The sequence below is a fragment of the Piliocolobus tephrosceles genome, chromosome 3, assembly GCF_002776525.5.
Source record: "Piliocolobus tephrosceles isolate RC106 chromosome 3, ASM277652v3, whole genome shotgun sequence".
NCBI lineage: Eukaryota > Metazoa > Chordata > Mammalia > Primates > Cercopithecidae > Piliocolobus > Piliocolobus tephrosceles.
In genome coordinates, this window is record NC_045436.1 from 141583779 (window position 1) to 141607829 (window position 24051).

A 24051-nucleotide genomic window follows, 5' to 3' on the forward strand; every position below is an offset into this window, starting at 1 on the left:
TGGGTAGTCTGAAGAAAAGGAGTTGTTAGTAGGCATTTAACTTCTTAAAAAATATTAAAATCTGTATATCGACTGCTAATGGATAAAGTTCATCTGTAATATTGTTATGATAATTGAAGCACACTACTTTGTGCCACAATACACCCTTTTCTCTTTCGTACTTCATAAATCAATGATTCTTTATGTTTCTGAATACAAAAGTATGACCCAGGGTAGAAGAAAGATTTCTCATTTGCATTCCTATTTTCACTTTTTTTTTTTTTTTTTTTTGAGACGGAGTCTCGCTCTGTCGCCCAGGCTGGAGTGCAGTGGCGCGATCTCGGCCCACTGCAAGCTCCGCCTCCCGGGTTTACGCCATTCTCCTGCCTCAGCCTCCCGAGTAGCTGGGACTACAGGCGCCCGCCATCTCGCCCGGCTAATTTTTTGTATTTTTTAGTAGAGATGGGGTTTCACCGTGTTAGCCAGGATGGTCTCCATCTCCTGACCTCGTGATCCACCCGTCTCGGCCTCCCAAAGTGCTGGGATTACAGGCTTGAGCCACCGCGCCCGGCCCCTATTTTCACTCTTTATCACAAGTAATGCCCATTTTGCAGACTGTACCTGTACTTTGTACACATGGAAATTAAAGTGAGCTTAAATTCATATAATTTTTATTTGTGACCTTACTCTTAGGGTTAGGACTAATAAAAATATCAGCCACTTTTCTTGCATGATGGAGTTGAAAGGGAAATGGAGAGATTAATGAAGAGACTGATCAGGATTAGAAAGAATGAACAAATGGAGTAAGTTTCCTCTCGGGCTCTGTCTCTCCCTCTATAAACATTTATTAGGCATCTACTATAAAACTAAATATTGTAAAAACGTCGGAAGGAAACAGTCGTTACACGCCTTTATTATTGTGAACTGAAATCAGATTTCAGAGTTTTAAAAATTTTTCAATAATATTCAGTGCATGCAGTCGTAAAATTTGATTCTAAGACAGGTGCGCGCATTTAGCCCTTCACTTAAACTGTATCATAAAGCCACTTCAAGAGATTCATCTTCCCATCCTCACGTAATCTTTTTGCAATCACTGCTCGCAAGCCAAATTAGGAGCCTGACATCTTTGCTATAATCAAAACCTATTCTCTCCGCTCCTCCACTCCTTACTTTAATGAGAGTGTATAAAACTAGTTTTTACTGGGGACGGAGGCAAGGAAGAAAGGAAGAGAAGGAAAGGAGGGAGGAAAAGGGGTGGGCATGGACCCAAGGAGGGAGTGAAATGAACGAAGGAGAGCGCTTTTTTTTTCTCGCGTTTGCTTTACGCGCTCCCTGCCTGCCTCTCCCAGAGGGCCGCCCAGCGGCACCTCTCGCAGGCTCGACCCTCGGTCCCGCCCCCTAGCGTCGGAGCCCGGGAGCCGCGGCGGGAGCCTATCTCTTTAAATGACAGCAGAGGCTCGGGTCCCAGTCCGGGGCTTGACGTCAGTGCCTCCTCCCGGGCTACCAGGAGCAGTTAGCGCCACCGTCGGCGCTCCGGCCTTGCGGCGCGCTAGCAAGCTGGCGGGGGGGGGGGGGGGGGAGGCGAGTTTTCTTTGCTTCGGCCCCTCCTCCCACCCTCCCCACGGAGAGCCGAGCAGCAGTCCTAGAGCTTCTCGCAAGTCTCTCTCACACTTCCCCGCCTTCGCCCCAAAGGAGCAGCCGCTCCTACTTGCCTCTCCACTGCCGCCGCCGCACCGGCGGAGCTCCTCTCCCGCGCGTCTCTCCTCCGATGGAGCTTAGGCGCCGCCGACCCCGCAGCTGCCCCGAGCCTTGAGCGGCGCTGCCCCGGCCGGAGGAACGCGCCGCCTCGCCCGAGGGAGCAGAGAGCACCCGGAGTGCTGGGGCGCGGGCTCCGGGAAGGAGAAAGTGTAGCTCTCTCGGGTCACTGGGCCGGCGGCGGGGGGACTATGGCTCTGAAGGACACGGGCAACGGCGGCAGCACCATCCTGCCCATTAGCGAGATGGTCTCCTCGTCCAGCTCGCCCGGCGCCTCGGCAGCCGCCGCCCCGGGGCCCTGCGCACCCTCGCCCTTCCCAGAAGTAGTGGAGCTGAATGTGGGCGGCCAGGTCTATGTGACCAAGCACTCGACGCTGCTCAGCGTCCCGGACAGCACTTTGGCCAGCATGTTCTCGCCCTCTAGTCCCCGTGGCGGCGCCCGGCGCCGAGGCGAGCTGCCCAGGGACAGCCGGGCGCGCTTCTTCATCGACCGGGACGGCTTCCTTTTCAGGTACGTGCTGGATTATCTGCGGGACAAGCAGCTTGCGCTGCCGGAGCACTTCCCCGAGAAGGAGCGGCTCCTGCGCGAGGCCGAGTATTTCCAGCTCACCGACTTGGTCAAGCTGCTGTCGCCCAAGGTCATCAAGCAGAACTCGCTCAACGACGAGGGCTGCCAGAGCGACCTGGAGGACAACGTCTCGCAGGGTAGCAGCGACGCGTTGCTGTTGCGCGGGGCGGCGGCCGCCGTGCCCTCGGGCCCGGGAGCGCAAGGTGGTGGCGGCGGCAGCGGTGTGCCGGACAAACGCTCGGGCTTCCTCACGCTGGGCTACCGGGGCTCCTACACCACCGTGCGCGACAACCAGGCCGACGCCAAGTTCCGGCGTGTGGCGCGCATCATGGTGTGCGGGCGCATCGCCCTGGCCAAGGAGGTCTTCGGGGACACGCTCAACGAGAGCCGCGACCCCGACCGGCAGCCGGAGAAGTATACGTCCCGCTTCTACCTCAAGTTCACCTACTTGGAGCAGGCCTTTGATCGCCTGTCCGAGGCCGGCTTCCACATGGTGGCGTGTAACTCCTCGGGCACCGCAGCCTTCGTCAACCAGTACCGCGACGACAAGATCTGGAGCAGCTACACCGAGTACATTTTCTTCCGTAAGTTCGCAGCCCAGGCGTTTACCCGCACCCCTCGCCCCCTGCTGACCCGCAGCGGGTTTGAGCCCCGCTGGAGGCCCGGCAGGGGTGTCCTGGCCAAGAGCTGGTTAACTCCTTATAGAGAGCGGCCCTCCCTGCACGACTCCCTTTTGCAGTAGACACGATTTACATTTCGCCCCTTCGGATATTTCCGTCTCTACTCCCCCTTTCTAGAACTCAGTAGCACCCAGCTTCCAGCTGTCTTACTTGCTGAACTTTATTGATCTTGCCTTCTCGACCCAGCCCGCTCCCGGATGCTAGGGGCTCCTCTGTTTCAGAGGACAGGGTGGGAGAGACTGGGGCACAGGGCAGGGTGCATAGACCCTCCTCCATCCCTTTGCTTTCGCAGGACTGCTGGGGGTCATTTCATGTGGCCCTCAGTGGTGTCCCTGCCGAGGGCAGGATGCCATCACAAGGCGTCGCCCCGCACCGCCTGGATTACCTGCTGTTGGTACAGCTGCCACGCGGTAGCCTCCAGTTACGGGTGGTTTTCTAGAGGGCAGGGGAGAAGCGATGAAGGTGCCCCCAGAGCCCCTCGAGGGGGCGGGGGCGTAAGAGCGGCTGTGGGGAAAGGGGACTCCTTGACAGTGGAAACCCAGATTTCCCCGCGTCGGTTATCTCCAGTCTGATTGCCCAGTGTTTGGGACAGGGGAGGGCGGAAGGAATTAGAAAGTTTGGGTGTCTGAGTGCTCTTAGGGTTGGAGATTAGGAAGGGGTGAGGGTAGAGGGAGGGAAGGAGTTGGGGAAGGAGGGGAAGAGAGAGAGAGAGAATGATTGTGTTTCCTTCTCCAGCGCAAAAGCGGGGGTTGAGCCCACTTTCTCAGAGTGAATAAATAAAGCGATTTTCTGAAATGTGAGAGTGAGGGAATAGATTTGGGAAAGCATCCGGGGTGCGTTTTGCAGTGCGCTTCCGGAGCTGGCTAGGTGGAGTTCAAGAACTCTACCAAATACCACAATCTGAACCTGCACTGGGGATTGGGAGTGGGGTGGGGCTGTGGTGGGCACAATTCTCAGTGGAGTTTATAAAGTGAAAAGACAACGACTAGAGAGCGATTTGGAAAAACGAAAAGCCAGCGGGGATGGCAGCAGGAACATTATTTGGCAAACGTTTTTCCTTTGGCCAGGCACAAGTTAAAACTTGCCTGTCGCGTTGGGAGAGTAGCCTTGAAATCCTGTGATGGAAATAGACCAGCTTAAAGTGTATTTATTTATTTTGGTAATTCAGTCACTACAGTAATTGGGTACTGAACAATTTTCTAGACTTTATTTTGACTGGAGATGTGGAAGGGACTTCTTGCACAGGTGCAAGCTTAACTGGAAGGCTGGCTTAGTGTTTGTATATTCTGGTAACCTTGGAAGTTGGGTGACAAACCACAGCACACAGGTTCTCAGAGGTAGACTGCTTTTTAGAAAGTAATGCTGGATTTCTTGAGACAACAGTTTCAACAGAGAAGCAAATGAAGAGTCTGTCCACTGAATTGGTAGCTAAAAAACTGTCTTAATTATATCAAAGTATTACTTGTTACACAATAAAAAGATTAATGGTCAGAAAAGCCACCCAAGGGAAGATATTTTATTGCTTATATAAAATTGACACCTCTTAAATATATATTAAGTAATTAAGCATTTTAGCACCATTTTATTCCTTATCATTGTGACCTTTATCAACAACTTTTTAGATTTTAAACCATTTAAGTCATTTCAGCATAGATTTCCAGGCATTTCAGAAAATGAGGTAAAATGAACTGTTGCCTTCCTTGTAGTTAGTGTTTTTTGTTAGAGAAGATATAAGCATGAATGTTCCGCACAGTTTTCTGAAATTTTGAAAATCTTTCTTGGTTTTGGTTTTTCTTATTCCTTTAGAAAGACGTGGACATGAGAATGATCATGGCTTTGATTATGAAGAGATAATACAAGTTATCTCTACATTAGGGAAAAAGTGTCCTTAGCATATTGAAACTGGAAACTTAGCTAATTTAACTAATGAGGTAAATTTGAGAGATATTTGAAATTCAGGATCTGTTTCACTTCTAAATCTACAGAAATGTTAAATAAAATATTCATATTATGAATAACTACTTTCAGAGTACTCATATTATGAATGACCTCTGAAATTCATTCATAAAAGTCCCAGAAATCTAAGGAGACAACCTATTTTGGGAGAAAATATGCAATTCCAGATAAATTATTGTTCTTTTGAAGTGGTAAGCTAGTCATATATCAACAAAATGGAGTTGTCATTTTGAATTTTAGGTGTAAAATTTGTCTTGAATATTAGAATACATATATTTATTTTATGTTTTTTACAGCTTTCATTATATTTTTACACGTTATTTTGAATGGGTTCCTTTTAATAGTTTGTGAATGAAAATACACTGTAAAGTGTTTGTATTTCCATCCTTTTCAGTTTGGTTGATGACAAAATGTATTTGGCAAGTTTCTGTTTAAAAAGGTTATCAGTATTATTCATTAGAGCAAAATTACTGGATGACCTTGTTTGTCCACTTATGTTTTAGATGCAGAAAATAACCTTAATAACTTTTGATTTCCCTCTTTGACACCCTTTTTTTCAGCAAATATTTATTTGTTGTGTGACATTTATTTAGTGTATAACAAGTATCAGTCGCTTTAACACCTTTTAGAATCTGGGTTACATGTGAACTTAGTAGTTGAAACTGTTGTAGTTTACACACTTGAGCATCAATTTTAATTCCCCACCAACCCCCGCCACCCCCACCACACCTGAGTTTCTGCAGTAGAGGGGAAGAAAGTGGCAAATGGTCCAGTAATCCTAGATATTGCTGTTTTCCAAATGTGTGATCTTGGTTAAATTATTTACTTGTTCTCTGTCTTAGTTTCCTCACCTGTATTACAGGAGTTATCACAGTACCAGTTTTATAGGATTTGAGAATATACATGTAGTACTTGGACTAGTGCCTGACTCATAATAAAAGCTTAACAAATGTTAGCTGTTACTATTGTGAGTAGCATGTTACTGTCTTTGTTGTTCTTGTCAATATTAAATTTTAATTTTGTTTTATAGTAAGTATAATTTAATTGTAAAGTTAATGGAAAATTATTTTGCAATTACATGATAGCATACTATACTTTCAGAATTATGAAATAACCAATTAAATAACTAATTTCTTTCCTTGAATTTCAATTTGAATTTTTCAGGCCAAGTCACCGAATGTTGCTAATCATATTCCAATTGGTTTTTCTGGATTGACTCCAACAGAACCCATTTCCAATTCAGGGCCAAGAAGTGTTTTAGCACTAGGACTTGAAACTTTGGCAATATATTCTGATAAATATTGAGCTAGATTCATATCTCTTTAAGTGCTTGTATCCAAGTCATTGGGTTTTTATGCTCAAGGTTATATACAGGCTATTAAACTTTAATATTAGCTTCATTTGGCTACATGAACACTTATATCTGTTCTCAGTCTTAACTCATTATTTATCAAGTGTTTTTAGTACACTGCAACATATACTGGTGCTATTAAATTCTATATTCTTCTTCTAATACTGAAGATGGATTGTCCTTTCTTGGGGTTAAAACAGTGATTTATTGTGCTTTCTGTTTTGGGGAGATGTCTGGTGACTGTCATTTTGGCTGCCTTTAGCAGTATCTGGGAGACAAAAAAAGACATTTTATGTTGGCCATGAATTATATAGAATATAGATAACGTGCTTGGAATGTGACAGGTTGATTATCCTTAGAAAAAAACTAGTTTTATGTGTTTTCTTTCTTTCTCACAATCAGTGAGTTTGCAGAAAAGGTAGTGCTGATGTATTGTTCTTCTCTTCTAATAGTGCTTCAAGTTTTGAACTCCATAGTTTGGTTGAGCAGTATGTGTGTGAATGTACACATTTCACTAGGTTGTACTTGGTATTCTTTATGTTTGGTATATCTTTTGTTTGTTTGTTTGTTTGTTTGATACATATCAATGCCAGATCTAGGAATTAATGCTGTTACTGAACTGGGCTGTGAAATGTAATTTGTCTTAATGGATTTTTATATCCACTCTTTCAAATTCATTCTGATTTATTTCACTGTGTTGAGTTGAAGAAAGCTAGTTGAGTTGAAAATACTCAAACAGCTATTCAATCTTGTGCTAGCATGTTTGCTGAATTTAAGAGCTTTCTAAGAAACATCTTTAAAAATCATTCTGTTTAGGTGAATACCATTAAAATTGCATCTTTTATGAGTCCAAAAATACTTCTTTGATTACCAAACATCATTTTATGGAAGTTAATTTTGTTAACCACAATTGTAAAAGTTGATTCTTTTTCTCCCGAGTTACTACTTATTTTTACAATGACAGTGTGAAAATTTTCTCTGCGTTCACATGGCGGAATGACTTTTGAATTACTGAGGAATAAACAAAAGGAGAGGATAACTTTTTAAAACATCAAGATTCTGATTTAATGCAACTAGTTCCAGTAATAAAGCAGTTAAATGACAAAAATCTTGGAATGCAAAAAGTTCAGAGGCTGTGCTATGACGCTGATTGTTGTTTAATGACATTGAACTTTTATATCTGGCATAGTTCTGTCTTTGAACTTATCTTTTTTTATATGGCTATGGCTTTGGCTTTCCCTGTCACCCTTTTCAGCTTTGTGTGGGTCAATCTTTATGTAGATAATGAAGCTGAAAAACTAAGTGGCTACAAGCTTTATTTGACAAGGTTCTTTCCCTTGTAGCTGAGGATGCTAGGACTTGCAATTTGTGTGTGTGTATGTGTGTGTGTGTGTGTGTGTGTGTGTGTGTGTGTACCTTAGTTAAGAAGCAAAAACCTCTTTGGAAAAAAGAGAAATATGTATAAAACCAGTATTTAATTATTATCTATTCTACTGTCATAAATTATTAGCTGGAATTTGTTTAAAAATCTGAAAAATGATTGCTTGTCATTTAAAAGTCACCCATTTTATACTTAATACTTTTTTAAATTTTTTAGTTTTTGGTACAGAATCTTGCTCTGTCACCCAGGCTGGAGTGCAGTAGCGTGACTCAACTCACTGCAACCTCCACCTCCTGGGTTCAAGTAATTCTCCTGCCTCAGTCTCTTAAGTAACTGGGATTATAGGCACCTGCCACCACGCTCAGCTAACTTTTGTATTTTTAGTAGAGATGGGGTTTCATCATGTTGGCCAGGCTGGTCTTGAACTCCTGACCTCAGGTGATCCACCTGCCTAGGCCTCCCAAAGTGCTGGGATTACAGGCGTGAGCCACCGTGCCCGGTCATAATTTTATATATAGTTCATTGATAATCTCTATTTTCAGATTGCTAAGAGGGTACATTTCAAATGTTCTCATTACAAAAAATAAGATTAAATAATTTTAAAATCATAAAAGTAGCACATGTAGTTTTAGGGACCTGTTAAACCAAAAAGTGCAGTTTTAATCAGCACCACTAGTAAGTGTCAATAAAATCTTGATTCATTTCCTTCCAGTCTTTTTTCTATGTACACGTAGATAAAAAGACATATTTTTAAAAAGTCATGGTCATACTATATAGGTGGTTTATATGCTGTCCTTTTTTGGTTTCTTTGGTTTTATACATTTAATAAGTTTACACATTTAATGAAATTTCCCCCATGACATTAAAATTTTTATTGACATCTTAAATAACAAAAGTACAATACATATACATTGCCACAGTTTTATAAATATTGATATTGAATATTTTGTTTGTAAGCTCAGAAAAAAATTGATTATTTCAAGATACAGAATCTGTTAAAAAAATTTACCATCACATTTATTATCACCTAATTTTATGCTAAATGTTTTGCATACATTATTTATTTATTTATTTTTATTATACTTTAAGTTCTAGGGTACATGTGCACAACGTGAAGGTTTGTTACATATGTATATATGAGCCATGTTGGTGTGCTGCACCCATTAACTCATCATTTACATTAGGTATATCGCCTAATGCTATCCCTCCCCTTCCCCCCTCCCCACAATAGGTCCCGGTGTGTGATGTTCCCCTTCCTGTGTCCAAGTGATCTCATTGTTCAATTCCCACCTATGAGTGAGAACATGCGGTATTTGGTTTTCTGTTCTTGCGATAGTTTGCTGAGAATGATGGTTTCCAGCTGCATCCATGTCCCTACAAAGGACACGAACTCATCCTTTTTTATGGCTGCATAGTATTCCATGGTGTATATGTGCCACATTTTCTTAATTCATTCTGTCACTGATGGACATTTGGTTTGATTCTAAGTCTTTGCTATTGTGAATAGTGCCGCAATAAACATATGTGTGCATGTATCTTTATAGCAGCATGACTTATAATCCTTTGGGTATATCCCCAGTAATGGGATGGCTGGGTCGAATGGTATTTCTAGTTCTAGATCCTTGAGGAATCACCACACTGTTTTCCACAATGGTTGAGCTAGTTTACAGAAATAGGAACACTTTAATACTGTTGGTGGGACTGTATACCTTGTTTATTTCTTATAACATTCCTTGAGCTTGACATTAGTTCTCTAATAGTTCGATTAGAAAACTATGATTTAGAACATTAAGTAACATCCCTGGTTCTTAGAGCTTGTATAGGGCTGAGCTGGGATTTGAATAGTTCTGTCTTATGTCAAAGCCCTTACTCTTAAAACATTGAAAAATAATGCCTGTTGCCTGCAGTCAATTTGACAAATATATTTCGGTGTCTACTGAGTACTTAGAACTTCTATTTATAAGCAAAAAAGTGTGGTGTGGAATGTTTATGAGTGAACTCAAAATTTTAAAATTTATGTTAAATTTTCATAGAAATATAGTAAATAGTCTTTACTTGCTAGAAGGGTTATTTTATGGATTAATGCTATCGTATTCATAAATATTTTTTATAATTAAAGAAAATAAAACATTTGACTCAATTTAACACTTTTTTGGGGGGTAACCAAGTTATAGGTTTGATAAACCAGTAATACCTGTAGGCTCGATAAACTGACTTAAAGTGCATTTTTTTTTTTTTTTTTTTAATAGTATGAGGCTGAAGGCACCAGAGGTTTTGCAAGGACTTACCTAAAGATCAGAATAATTTTATTTATAAGATTTCAAAGTCATTCCAACAAGTAAATTAGCTACTTTATAATTTGTAAGTATAATGGGAAATATAGGTGTCATCTGCCTATTAGCTATATAGATCTCATTATTAGTTTCTGTTAATGATACCAGTTTCTGATTAGTGTCTGATTCTCATACAAATGTAGTTGTATTTTGCTTTTTTAACAAATGAAAATATATGAAGTATTCTATGCTGAGTGTATATCATTTATAAGTTTATTCCCTGAACTGTTGGCTTTTCAGTGTACCCCTTGGCATCGTAGCCATGTAATGCTAAGTGAACCCCTGCTGTAGAATCCTTCACACTTCTTTTCCTGGTGCACTAGGATAGGTCCCTCATTGTGTTTCCTACAATATGTAATGATCTTTTCGCATGTTGATCTTCTACAGTAGCTTTCTCTCTCTGTGCCTGTGAGTGGTGTTCTCAGCCCCTCAGGGCAGAGGCTAAGGCCACATTAAGAACTTAAAAATATTTGTTTTCTGAATGAAAGTGTGAATTAAGGAATGAACTAGAGATGTTGGAATTTCCATTAGGTTGTCACTGAATTTGAGGTTAAGTTTCACTTCAACTTTAAAGTGCATTTATGGAACAACTACCAGGCTAAAGCGTGGGTAAATCATACAAATATGAATAAGACAGAGACCTTGTGTTTAAGGTGATCACAATAAACTTTATATCATTGTGAATTATGTTATAGAGAGGTTATTTAGTATGTTAACAAGAGGGCAAAAAGCAGGATTAATGACATGAGAAGTTGTTACATACGAAATGAAAATAAGTAAAATGTTAACTAAAACATGGGACAGATTAAAATAATGTTATAAGTGAAGTTCTTAGATTTGTAAACACACACATGCGTGTGTACACGCACACTTCTTTATATTTAATCATTGGTGGAAGCTGGGTGTGGTGGCTCACACCTGTAATCCTAGCACTTTGGGAGGCCAAGGTGGGTGGATCACCTGAGGTCGGGAGTTCGAGACCAGCCTGGCCAACATGGAAAATCCCATCTCTACTAAAAATGCAAAAAATTAACTGGGCGTCATGGCGGACACCTGTAATCTCAGCTACTTGGGAGGCTGAGGCAGGAGAATTGCTTGAACCCAGGAGGCAGAGGTTGCAGTGAACTAAGATCGCACCAATGCACTCCAGCCTGGACGACAGAGTGAGACTCTGTCAAAAAAATAAAAGTAAATAAATAAATAAATAAATAATTGATTGGTGGAATAGAAGTTGTGACGGATCAAAAATTAAGTGACTTCATTAGTTTAGAGTGTTGGACAAATGTTCCATACCCCAAGCCTACCTACAACCACAGGTAGTGTTGAGTATTTGCTTTAAAAAAAAATCTTAGATGCAAAGAGAATATTGCCTCCTTACATAGACTTTATTGTAGAAATTAAATATAGGAAGTATCTGATAATACTGATAAGGTATCTGTAAAAGTGAGGATCCAGTTAATTCTATCTTATAATCTTGTTTCATTTTTAAAAAGGCATCTTAAAATGTATTTAACAGGTATTACTGTTTAATAATCAATATTAAAATATTAGTGTTACTTATGTTTCACCTTGTGTCAAAGTAGTTAATGAAAATAAACCAACTTTGCTGGTAATAACAACAGGCAGCTTCATGATTCCTAATTGGACACTTACTAGTGTGTCCAATTATAATATACAATAATACAATACTATACAACAATATAATACAATAATATTCTGTGCTTATTCAACATTAAACTTAGTTAAATGTATGTTCAACAGTTAACTTAGAATATTATTTCTACCATATTGTAACCAGTCTCCCATCAAACCCTGCTTTTATAGGGGAAAAAAGCAAATAATATGGAATATTAAAGCATATGGAATAAAAAGCTATGGAAGCATATGGAAGAATATGGAAGCAACTAATATAATAAAAAGCATATGGAAGAAACTAATATAATAAAGAAATAGGTAGTATTGACTTAATATCACCAGAATAATGAATGATTTAACCACTCAGTTTTATTATTTTGGTTGATTTCACCAGTTACTGTACCAAAAACCTTGAGAATAGGATTCGTATTATATTGCTCTTTCTTATCATTTGGCATAATTAGGTGTGCTTTCTAATTTTTGGTATAAGTAAAATAAGGAGAGTAGTACCGTGTTTATGGAGTAACAATGCCAGAATCTGTTGGTCTCTACTTCTAAGAGGTGACTAGTTGAACACAATGAATGTTTTAATTCTTCTAAATCAGATTCCTTGAAAAATTTTGGCTCTAGCTTTGAGATCTTGGGAAAATAATCTCATGCTCCCTCCTGAAGGGAAAGTGAGAAAAACAATCATATTCACTTGAAAGCTTTGTTATGAGGATCAAATAAAGCAATCCATACTTAGAATGATATCAGGCACAAATGGTATCAGGGACAAATTAAAAGCTCAATACATGTTAGCCTTTGCCATTTATTAATTAAGGACCTCAGAATAATACACAGGCAATCCCATTTCTTTACAATAATTCTCAGTACCAGATTTCTTCTCTTTTTCTTTTTAAGGAAGTTGAAAGCAACTCCTATCTAAAAGCTGCCCTGAAAAGGTCTTGTTATCATTAATGAGTTCTTTTTAAAATTATTGACCTGCTAAGTATAAAATAAATTGTAACTTATTTTTAAAATAAGTCTATTCTAGTTGGTTTTTCATTGATTAGGTGGAAAAAATTTACTCTTCCAGGTCGAGTGCTGGTCACTGGTTAATTATGAAACAAAAATAATACTTGTAGTCAATAGAAATTGTCTCAAACTCTGGGACAAAGCACTTCTTAATCATAATCTTTATTTATATTTCTGATGAGGGCTTTTAGTTTGCATTTTCAACAGTTTTACACAACATAACAAATTGTCACAGAGCCAGGTGGGCTCAAACACTGCCCAAAGTCTAGGCATTTGGCCAAAATTTCAGGCTAGATTTTGGATTCAAATACATATCTTCACAATTTTAAGAAAACTATGTTAGCTGTCAACTCAATCAGCTCTTATTGAAACCACTCTGACGTATTTTCAATATAAGTTTTCTAGTTGCTTAAGTCCAGGTATTTGAAGAAAGCATCTGAGGCAGGTGCTGGCAGACATTCAGAAATAATTCTCTAATATTCTGATCTCTTTTCTTCTGGTTGGTGAGTCTGCACCTAGCATGTCTCCTTGCAGGTGGATAATAACGATTCGTACATATGATTCCAAAGTGACTTTTGCTTTTGATAAGAAAAGTTACTACAGTGGCAGCTTTATAGTGAGTGGTGGGAGGTAGCAGGTGTGGTGGTTGCAAATTATTGGTGTCATTTATATGGTGGTTTTAGGGATGAATCCTTCAATGGTGATTCTAATTTAGAGTAAAAAAGAGATTTAGCAATCAAAGTCCTTGGGCTATATTCTTAATCTTCATCACTATGTAGATTTATTTTATTTTGTGGTTCTTTACTTTTCTATACTTCAGTTCTTCAGAGAGAAAATGGTAGAAATTGATCGTCTCTTTCACCTTATCTCCACATAATGCCATAAGTATTGCGTGCCAAGTAATCTGTGCTAAATGAAATAGAGTGTCCTTACTTTAGTGTGTCAGGCTGTCATTTCCTTTAAAAATGTGTTGAGTATATTGCTATTAATAAAACATTTATTGAGGTGAAACACCTTTTCATGCTCTATTTCATTTAACGATTTTCAAAAAAATCAGAAACATAAAATCTATCAAACTGAGGGAAATCCAGATTAGATTAATTTTAAGGTACTGAATCATATCTCTTCTTCAGTTCATTTATATTTGTTCATGTATTCATTAACCAGTATTATAAACTAAGCAGCCTCTTAGATATTGAAGGTGTGGTAGTAAACAGTAGTGAACATATTTCCTACCTTTCATGACTGGGACCATGACATTTGTAGGATATGTACTTTCTCTGACTTTAGATTGCACATGGTAGGTGAATGGCATGCTGAATAGATACATAACATAAAAATTGTGAGGCTCTGTGTGATGGCTAAAGCTCATGGCTGAAGAGTATCTCCTACTACTGACCACAAAGTCTAGGCATGAGGGTGTGTTTGTGTGTGTGTGTGGACACACATACAAGCATGTTTTGAGAGAGCATTAGTATGACTCTGCAACTACTACTGGCTATTAAAAACATTTGCCCTCTGAACTGTGATTGAATAGTGACCAATTTATGTTAGAAATGAGACATAGTTAACATTGATCCTTTGCTAAAAATGGCCTGTTTAGAGAAAAATGGAGTATTTTGCAAGTGATAATCTTTCTGGCCTCTGTATTATACCTGACTCATTTTCTGAGAAATTTTACCGTGCGCGGAAATGTAAAATCTATTCAAAAGTCCAGATTTTGCCATATTTCTTATAAATATTGCCTATTTCCTGTGAAGAAATCCTGAAGTCAAATTAAAATGAAGACGTCTCCTGGTTACTGTTGACAAATATTCTATATTTGTGATTAAATTAGAATTTGAAATGGTTTTGGTGTATTCCTTTTTATTTCAGTCAAGTGGACCTGTGATGGGTGATTTAGCATGCTTCAGAGACAGTGGGAGAAAGATAATTGCTATGTAATAGAAGATATGGACCTTGTTAACAATGATTAATGCTGCTAGCAAATGGCACCAAGAATAAATATTCTAGGAATCTCAGCATGAAAGTTGCTATAGCTTAGTGTAATAATTTACTTTTCTTCTACTGAACTAATGTGTTTCTAAAGCATGAAAGAACCATTTTGATACTTCAGTTTTTACTTACTATTTTAGCATGTTTAGATTGTGAAATAAACTTTCACGATGTCTGTTTTATAGCTGCCACTCTCAAGCCATATTTATCATAATTATACTTTGTTATTTAGCATTCATACTGTGAAACTCAGTAATATCCAGTGTTCGGTTAACCTAAAATAAAAAAAAAGGAGAAAAAAGATTTAATCCCATAGTTTTAGTATAATCACCCGAGTCTAGGGACAAATGGTTATATTTTTTGTTAAATTGCACGCAATATTTTATGCATCGAATTATGTTCTCCTCCCAAAATATCTTGAAGTCCTAGCCCTGCCTCCCCACCACCTCAGAATATGACCTTTTTCGGAAGCACTGCTTTACAGAGGGAATCAAGTTAAAATGCAGTCATTAGGGTACGCCCTAATTTAATATGACTAGTATCCTTATCAAAAGGGGAAATTTGTACTCAGGATAGAGACAGACATGCACACACACACAGGGAGAACACCATGTGAACATGAGGGTAGAGGTAGAAGTGATGTTTCTACAGGAATGATGTTTCCTATACAGGTGATGTTTCAGGAATGCTAAAAATTACTAGCAATCCACCAGAATCTAGGAGAGAAGCATGGAACAGATTTCCCCTCATGGCTCTCAGGAGGAATCAACCTTGCCAACACCTTGATCGTGGACTCGCAGCCTTCAGAACTTTGAGATAATACATTTCTGTTGTTGCAACCACCCAGTTTGTGATACTTTGTTATAACAGCCCTAGCAAACTACTATGGTAGTTTTCAAAGTCTTTAACTTGTAAAAAATCTGGGAAAAGCTTGAACAGGCAATGTTTTTCAAGTTCTCTCTATTTTTCAGAGGTCTTAGTTACAGACAACAAACTTCACTCTTGCTAGTTTAGGCTGGGAAGGATTTATTAAGTATAATGTATTGCTCACAGACTGACTGGGAGGGCTGAGCTTCCAGGAATGATTTGCAACCACATCCTAGAATAGGACCACCAGGGGACTTACTGTCCTGCAAGGACCTGGGAGCTCAGAATCAGGAAGCCAGGTGTAGCTACAGGATCTAGCTCCACCATCTGTGCCATCATCCATGCCAGTTAAAGTAAGATCATCAACTTTCTGTTTCCCCTTATGCCTCAGTTTACCAGAGTGGTTGTAGAAACTGAATCACTTATGGAACCCAGGTCACAAGAGGGTGTAGAAAATATAGCTTTTAAAACAAAACAATAGCAACAAATTTTCATAGCACACTATCATCATTGGTCTGTGAAAAGACTTATTATTGAAGTTTAAACTGTTTGATCTCTACCACTTCATCTCCCATAGGTAACTAGTCTAATATATTGAATGCAGATCCTTATGTTTATATGTGTTCTTGGACAATGAGTATTCTTTTTTGTCTCGCTTATGTTTTTAATTTATATATATATGATATCTCTCTCATTAGTGCTTTCTTTTTAAGAACACTTCATTTTCATGTGCCTATCTAAGCTAATTGGTTGGTTCTAAGGGTGGAATGTTACTTCCTAGTGTGTATTTTAACTAACTAAACTCTTCCCTGCTGATCTGTACTCAGGTTGCCTTCAGTCTGATCATGGTCACATCCAGTGTGGACCTGTGTGAGAATTCTTTAGGCAGGGAATTGCTGGGACGCTGGGTATGCTTATATGTCATTTGACTAAATATTGTCAGATTGCTGTACAAATGAGAGCACGTCTACATTCCTAGCAGCAGTACATGAGGATTCTGTCATTTCCACTTCCTTGCCAACACTTTGCAAAATTCAGTTTTCTAATTGTTGCAAGAGTAAAGTTAAATGTGATATTTTATTGTTGATTTAAATTTCATTGTTCTGATTACTCATGATGGGAATGTAGTTTTTAAAAGCTCTCCAGTCTTTTTAAATTAAAAAGGTAGAAAGATTTTGAGTGAGCTGGCCGAAAGGATCCACTACACTCTATCTCTTTGGATACGGATATGGTTTGGCTGTGTCCCCACCCAAATCTCATCTTGAATTGTAGCCCTCATAATTCCCATGTGTTGTGGGAGGGACTCTGTGAATCATGGGGACATGTCTTTCTCATGCTATTCTCATGATAGTGAATAAATCTCATGAGATCTGATGGTTTTATAAAGGGGAGTTTCCCTGCATGGACTCTTTTGCCTGTCGCCATGTAAGATGTGACCTAACTCCTCATTTGCCTTCTGCCATGATTGTGAGGCCTCCCCAGCCATGTGGAACTGTGAGGCTTCTTTCCTTTGTAAATTACCCAGTCTTGGGTATTTTTATTACCAGCATGAGAACAGACAAATACAGCTGCCTTCTTTCCTTATTAAAATTCTAACCACAGTAATAGTATTATCAACCCATGTTCCTGCCTAATATGATGAAACTGCCCTTCATGCAAATGAATATTTACTAACGTTCTCCAAAAAGGGAGACCCCCAAGCCTCACCAACCTGCCTTCCTCAAGCCTCATCAGCTAGCCTGCCATCTTTGGGCTATGTACAGTAAGTACATTGTATGAGGTCTGATTGTGATTACTTGTGAAATGGTCACCTGTGGGTATTATATTAATACATGTTACTTGCCCCCCAAAGCATTCAATAAATAATATTGAATAGAACCAAGATAGCTTCACTGAAAGCTTTTGTTCCTAGAATGGGAAAATGGGAAAGTCACAGCAGCCACAGGTCAATAGCAAATCCTGCTGTGCAGATATAACAGATTCCTTTTTCTGACAACAGAATACATTTTTTGTTAAATATGTCCGGCAACACTTAGTTCTGCCATTGAGTAAAACTTTCTTGCCTATTGTTTGTCCTTCCTGATTCCTTTCTTTGCCTTCTGGAAGATTCTTTTCTGTTAATTGTTCTTGGCCACCTCTCAAGGCACATTGGGCAGTGTATATTCTCCTTGCCTCTGCAGAAATACACAGCTCCTTTTCCAACTTGCAGGTATGGGACTTGTGAGTTGCTTGAAGGGTTAAATAACCTAGGCTATTTATGTCCAATCTTGAAGTTTCTTTGATTAAAAAAAAAAATCTTTCAAAATCATTGTGCACTTCTGGACAGTTTCAGGAGTGAATTAAGGGAAACAAAAATCTTGAGTAATGTAATATTTAGGGTTGAAGGCTCTTTATTTTATGGCCTCTGTGAATCATTCATTTTCTCTTCTTAAATTAATGGTTTTGGAGGAAGGTGCCAGCTTTGTCAGCAGAGCAGTGGCCTTTGTGTGAAAGAGCACCAGTCGTACCTTTTGCTAAGGCTGCAGTTTTGTAGTCTTTGCTTAGATGTTGTCATTTTTTTAAAGTTTATATTATGAAAATTTAAACATCGTGGAAAAAGAGTTGTTTATAAAAACTCCCACATATGCACCTGGTACTTTCAGCAATAACCGAAACATCACTTCATGTCTGTTTCTTTTTTGCTGAAGAAATTTAAACCCCAAATATTATGTAATTTCACCCCTACATACTTAAGTATCTAAAAAATGCCTATTAAAAAACATTTAACCACTATTCTATTGTCAACTCTAGCAGGATAAATAATATTTCTTGGCAATATCTGATACATCATTCATAATCATATTTCCAAGATTATCTCAAAAATATTTTATAGCCTTTTTAAAAATAAAGCTCAGGGCTATACATCGTATTTTTATGTCTTTTTTTCTGTTAATATGAGATAGTCTCTCCGCTTTGATTCTCACTCTGTCCATCTCAGTTTCTCTTTACATGTAATGCCATCAATTTGTTTACAGAAGGAGGTCTTGTTGAGCTGATTAATGTCCCCTGTTCTGAATATATGGCTGCTTGCTTTCTTATAGTATCATTTAAATTGTTCTTCTGTACCAGTATTTTCTGTAAGTGGGCATTGACTTGACCTTGACTATATTCAACTTCGTTTGTTTTTTGGCAAAACTATTTATAGGTGATTCTGTGCTAATTTGCCCCACTAATCAGTTGATGTGAGTGGTGGCAGTCAAATCCCTCCATTGTAACTTTGCATCAAACATTTATTTGATAGTTGTATGATTGAATAAGTTGTATGATTTATTTGATAGTTGTATGATTGAGAAGAACTTTCTCTGAAGAACCGTTTAAAATACTGCTCACAGAAGAAAGGCAGGGCAAATGCTTAAGTATTTCTTTTTCATAGCCAGTTTTCACAGTGGGAGGACAACCGATCATCTATAGAAGCCTATCTCAATGGGATCAGGAAATTTGTTTGTAGCCACCTAGCCTCCTTATGCTAGTATGCAGCAGGCACATCTGCCATATCCTGCACACCCGGTGCTTCATTTGAATTTGGAAAGAATATCTGAAAGACTTGTAATTTTTATTGAAATACCTACAACTGTATTCATATTCATACACATTTCATTTCTGCAAAAACATCATTGCATAACTCCCCTTATGGCATTTCTTTACATATTAATGTGTATGTCATAGAAATGAAACTGGTAATTTTAATCTCATAATTTCCAGTGCTTATTTGCAAGTTATCAATGAGGAAAAGTATAGGTAGTAGGATTTCAATTTGGGTAATAAAAAATACCTGGAGAATATTTATATTGTTGAAGTATATAATCTTAAAATGGTCATATTAGAATCTAGAATAAAGGAATATCTGTTAAATTGTTAGACAATTATGTCAGGCCTCTGAGCCCAAGCCAAGCCATCGCATCCCCTGTGACTTGCCCGTATAAGCTCAGATGGCCTGAAGTAACTGAAGAATCACAAAAGAAGTGCAAATGCCCTGCCTCACCTTAACTGATGACATTCCACCACAAAAGAAGTGAAAATGGTCGGTCCTTGCCTTAAGTGATGATATTATCTTGTGAAATTCCTTTCCCTGGCTCATCCTGGCTCAAAAAGCTCCCCCACTTGAGCACCTTGTGACCCCCACTCCTGCCTGCCAGAGAACAACCCCCCTTTGACTGTAATTTTCCTTTACCTACTCAAATCCTATAAAACGGCCCCACCCTTATCTCCCTTTGCTGACTCTCTTTTCGGACTCAGCCCACCTGCACCCAGGTGAAATAAGTAGCCATGTTGCTTACACAAAGCCTGTTTGGTGGTCTCTTCACATGGACGCGCATGACAAATTATAGTTGTAGTTGTGATAAAGAGCATAAGGATTCTGGCAAGGATTAGAGAAAAATCTGAAATCTTGGCTTACCTTTTGTTTTTGCTATTTTATAGTTATTAATTTCATGAAAATCACTTAAATTCCTTGAGATTATTTCCCCATCTCCCATTTGAGGAATGATGTGAGCATAAAAGAGAAGACACTGGCTAGGTGTTTTTAGCATCTCAGTTGAATTGAACTATATAAATTGAGTCAGGAGTGAAAAGAAACCATAAATTGCTTTGAAGTAAAATACAAGGAAGAAAGTAGATTAGAAGCTATTCTACTCTTCATAAGTTAGGTGAGATACAAGTTGAAGTTCTGTGCAAGCTACTTGCCAGGTGAATAGCTTTTGCCTGTCATTGGAATATGAACTTAAATCAGTGAAGTGCAAGATATAGGGTAGATAGAGGGCAATTATAGACAGTGATAATGCCTGTAAATTGTAATAAATAATCCCACAAAATCCCCTGAATGACAGCAATTACTAGGTGACTTCAAACTCCTCAGAGAAATTCCTTGTGAATCCTCAAGTGGGTGTTCTGGCCAGTCAAGTTAAGGGGGATAATTTCACACTAGATTTGGTCTCTCTTTCCTATGGAGTAAAGTCTTGCACTGTGTCTGATAGTACTATTTCTTGTGTGAAGTAATGAAAGATGGTATGTTAGGTAGACTTTTACAACTGATGATTTCTTCAGTTAGAGACAGTGCTTTCTTTTTTTATTCAACTTGCTCTCCATGCTCATTAAAGCCTCACACTATGTCTGGCAGCAAGTTGTCACTTAGCAAATATTTATTGATTTAAGTAGGGAAGCTGTGTGATGAGTGAGTGGAGACATCTTATGACTGGGTTTAGGAGTGTTCTCGAGTAAACCAGGGCTGCATTTATACCCTATTTCCTTTAGTTAATAACTGTGTGACTTTGGCTAAGTCATTTATTTACTCTGTACTTTGGTTTCCCTTTTGTAAAATTATCAGAATAATAGTACATATTTCAGAGAGTTGCTCTGAGGATTAAATGATGTGACGCATAGAAAGCACTTGGCACGGTACCTTTTGCAAAGTCAAGGCTCACTAAAGTTAACTATTTTACTTATTATTTATAGACAATTATGGTGAAACAGAGAAGGAGGTAATTGCCTTGAACTGAATGGAGAGTTCAGGGAAGGCATTAGAGAAAAGGTGACATTGCAAATTATTGATAGAAATGTGGGCATCCATGTAAGAGAGCTTGGGAGCTTTGCTAGTTCATGCAAAAATGGCATGTTCGGGGGATAGTTTGATTTGGCTGGATATCAGGGGATGTGTTGGAAGAAAAATCTGGAAATGTAGGCAAAGGAAATATGATGTAGCACATTCGATATCAGGCAAAGGATTTTATATCAGAATGTGCATTTTCAAAAAGCAACTGTGGCACCAGACTGCACATAGAATTGGGGAAACTAAATTTGTTTGGATAGTTGGTGAGTATTGAAAATGTTGAGTCTAGAGATGAGTCAGATGAGCATTAGTGGAGATAGGGAGTAAGGGACGAATTCTAGTGCTATCTAGATGGTATAAACAAATGAACTTTGGGAGGAAGGAAGTAAGACACCTGGCAGCTAGCCTGTGATTGGCCCATGTCTTTTACCAGGGGTATGTCTTGTGGGGAAACAAGAGGAAATAGGTGACCCAGTCTAATCTCCATGTCAACTGGCTGGCCAAGTAAAAGATGAATGATATTTCTAGAAGGAAGAGACCTTATCTAGTGAAGCACTTTACCATATATCCCTAGTTAGGGGATGTCTTTTAGTAAGTAAGTACAGAATCTATGGGGTTTGGCTCACTGGAGAATATCATATAAACCGTTTTTCTTTGGGAGTGTAAAATGTAGACTTATATACTCCCGTCTGTGAAGAGCTCCATAAAACCTCCCTTGAATTACTCATCAGTCATTCTGGGTCAGAGAATGAATGTCCCATGTGGGACAGAAGAAACTGGGAAACCGAATAGGATGTCCCAGACCTCTCTTCGTTTCATCTAGTCCTGCACTTTTGAAATTTTTAGTGAAAGTTTATACTCTTATCTCCAATTCATGGGAGTCTGATTAGATCATCTGCTTCTGTGTTTTAGGTCAGACTTTATGATCTATTGGATGTGGAGAAGACTGAGAAAAAGATACAAGGAATGACTCCAGAGTTGGTGATAAGTAGAGAGGGAAGATAATGGGATTGATCTCATTTCTGGATTCTTAGTGTGGGTGTTATGAAGAACAGATCAGAGCTAGTTAATGCTGATAAAAGCATAGTTGATGCAACCAGTTGCTTCTTCCAGAATGGGCAAAAAAATAAATAAAGCTGTATTAGTCTGAGGTACTTGTAGTAGTATCACCTGGGATGCTGGTAAAAATTGAGCATTTGTTCCCTACTGAATTCACATCTCTGGGGATAGTGCTTCGGATATTCTCTAAGAGGCATCCCATATTGTTTTAGAACATGTTTAATATAAACAGGAGGATTCTGAGAAAAACTTTGGTCTCACTAAACTATTAAGTGAAAAGAGGACAGAGATCTGTATGTATAGAATGCTATTAACCATATTTAAAAAGAAGCAAATAAATGTCCATTCATTAAAAAACATGGAAGGAAATGCACTTAATTGTATCTATGTTGTAGGATAATGGATATAAATAACTTATGTTTTTTACAAATCTTTTAATTGCAGCTTTTATTTATTTTATAATTAAAATAAATTGTAATTATTAAAAAAAGAAGAGCTAATAAATAATATCTATTTCTATATAGCAGATTGTAGATGTACAGAAATAAAATACTGGCTTCAATAAAATGTTTTAATAAGGATAAAAGAGAGAAAGGACATAAAGACTTTTTAACTTGAGTTAGATATAGAGGGAAGGGAATTTGAGAGGAACATGTAAAAGCAGACCTTTGTGAAAATCAAATCTCATGTTCTGTATTTCATAATTTTGTCTAGGGAAGCCCATGCTCTTATATTCCAGAGATTACAGATGTTCAAGCTCTCGACTTTTAGCCACTTTTTTGACCAACAGCTAAACTGTCAAGGTGTCATGGAACAAATAAGAAAAAATTACAAATCATTTAACAGAATCAATACGGTGATGTGAAGGAAACATCGGTCTGAAAAATGCTAGGGTCACAAATCCCAGTTTTGTTAAGAAAATCCAAAAGACCATCTTAGAGGAATGACTGAAAAATGCCATGTATTTCTGGTCACCTGAGTATATCTGTCAAAGGGTATCTGAATAAGAATTGGATACAGAAGACTAGAATATTCTTTGGAAGACAAAGAGTAAGGATTTTGTTGTTGTTGTTATTGTTTTTTAAATTAAATTTTTCATGAAGCTCAGCCTTGCCAGATTCTAGTGACTGTATCAAATTCACAGATATTGATTGGGTAATCATTATAGACTAGACTCTTGAAAGAAGAGTATGAAAATGTTTGTATCATAGATATCATCCTTACCTTAGGGAATTTACAATATAGGGGGAGAAACAAAATAAATAAGATCTTGATCCTGAAGATAATAGCAAATATTAAAGATACTGAGACAAGGGAAGACATGAAGGGAGTGGATTGTAACAAGAAAGACCTTTGGGAAAAGGGATGGATAGGAGAGAAACTGAAGAAATAATTATTGTGCTTTTGTGAGAATGGGGGTATATGAGAACTTTCTATGCTTTCTATTCAGTTTTGCTGTGAACCTAAAACTGCTCTAAAATAGTTTATTAATTTAAAAGAAACAAAAACAAATTTTAAAAATTAAGAGGGATTAACTTTATCAGTGGTTGCTTAATACCTCTTCTTACATATCATAGTTTTTATTGTTATTGTAAATTGTATTTTAAAAATTTGGTTATTGAAGTACAGTTTGTTTTTATATAATGATTTTGTATTCATTTTTTACTTCTAATAAGTTCGTAGGTTCTCTTAAATATTCTGTGTAAATAATCATAGAGTCTGCAATTAATGACAAGAAAAAAAGAAAGAGAAATAACCGTCCGGGCTTATAGACTTGTGATTACTGAGTGCAAGGGAGGTGGGGAGGTAGAGTAAAAGGTGAGTCTAATGCTTCAGTGGTTAGTGCCTAAGAGAGCTTACTGGAATATGGAAGTTGAGAGGAAAAACTGAT

The 24051-nt window shown here is 38.4% G+C and overlaps 1 protein-coding gene across 1 annotated transcript in view; it reads left to right on the top strand.

Moving 5' to 3' along the window:
* Positions 1 to 1532: 1532 nt before the first annotated feature.
* Positions 1533 to 24051, top strand: part of KCTD8 (potassium channel tetramerization domain containing 8) — a 282606-nt gene continuing 260087 nt past the window's right edge. Inside the window, exon 1 of the mRNA XM_023224672.1 lies at positions 1533 to 2886. Within this exon, the coding sequence (XP_023080440.1) occupies positions 1926 to 2886 (961 nt within the window). The 5' untranslated portion in view covers positions 1533 to 1925. The remainder of the gene's footprint in view (positions 2887 to 24051) is intronic.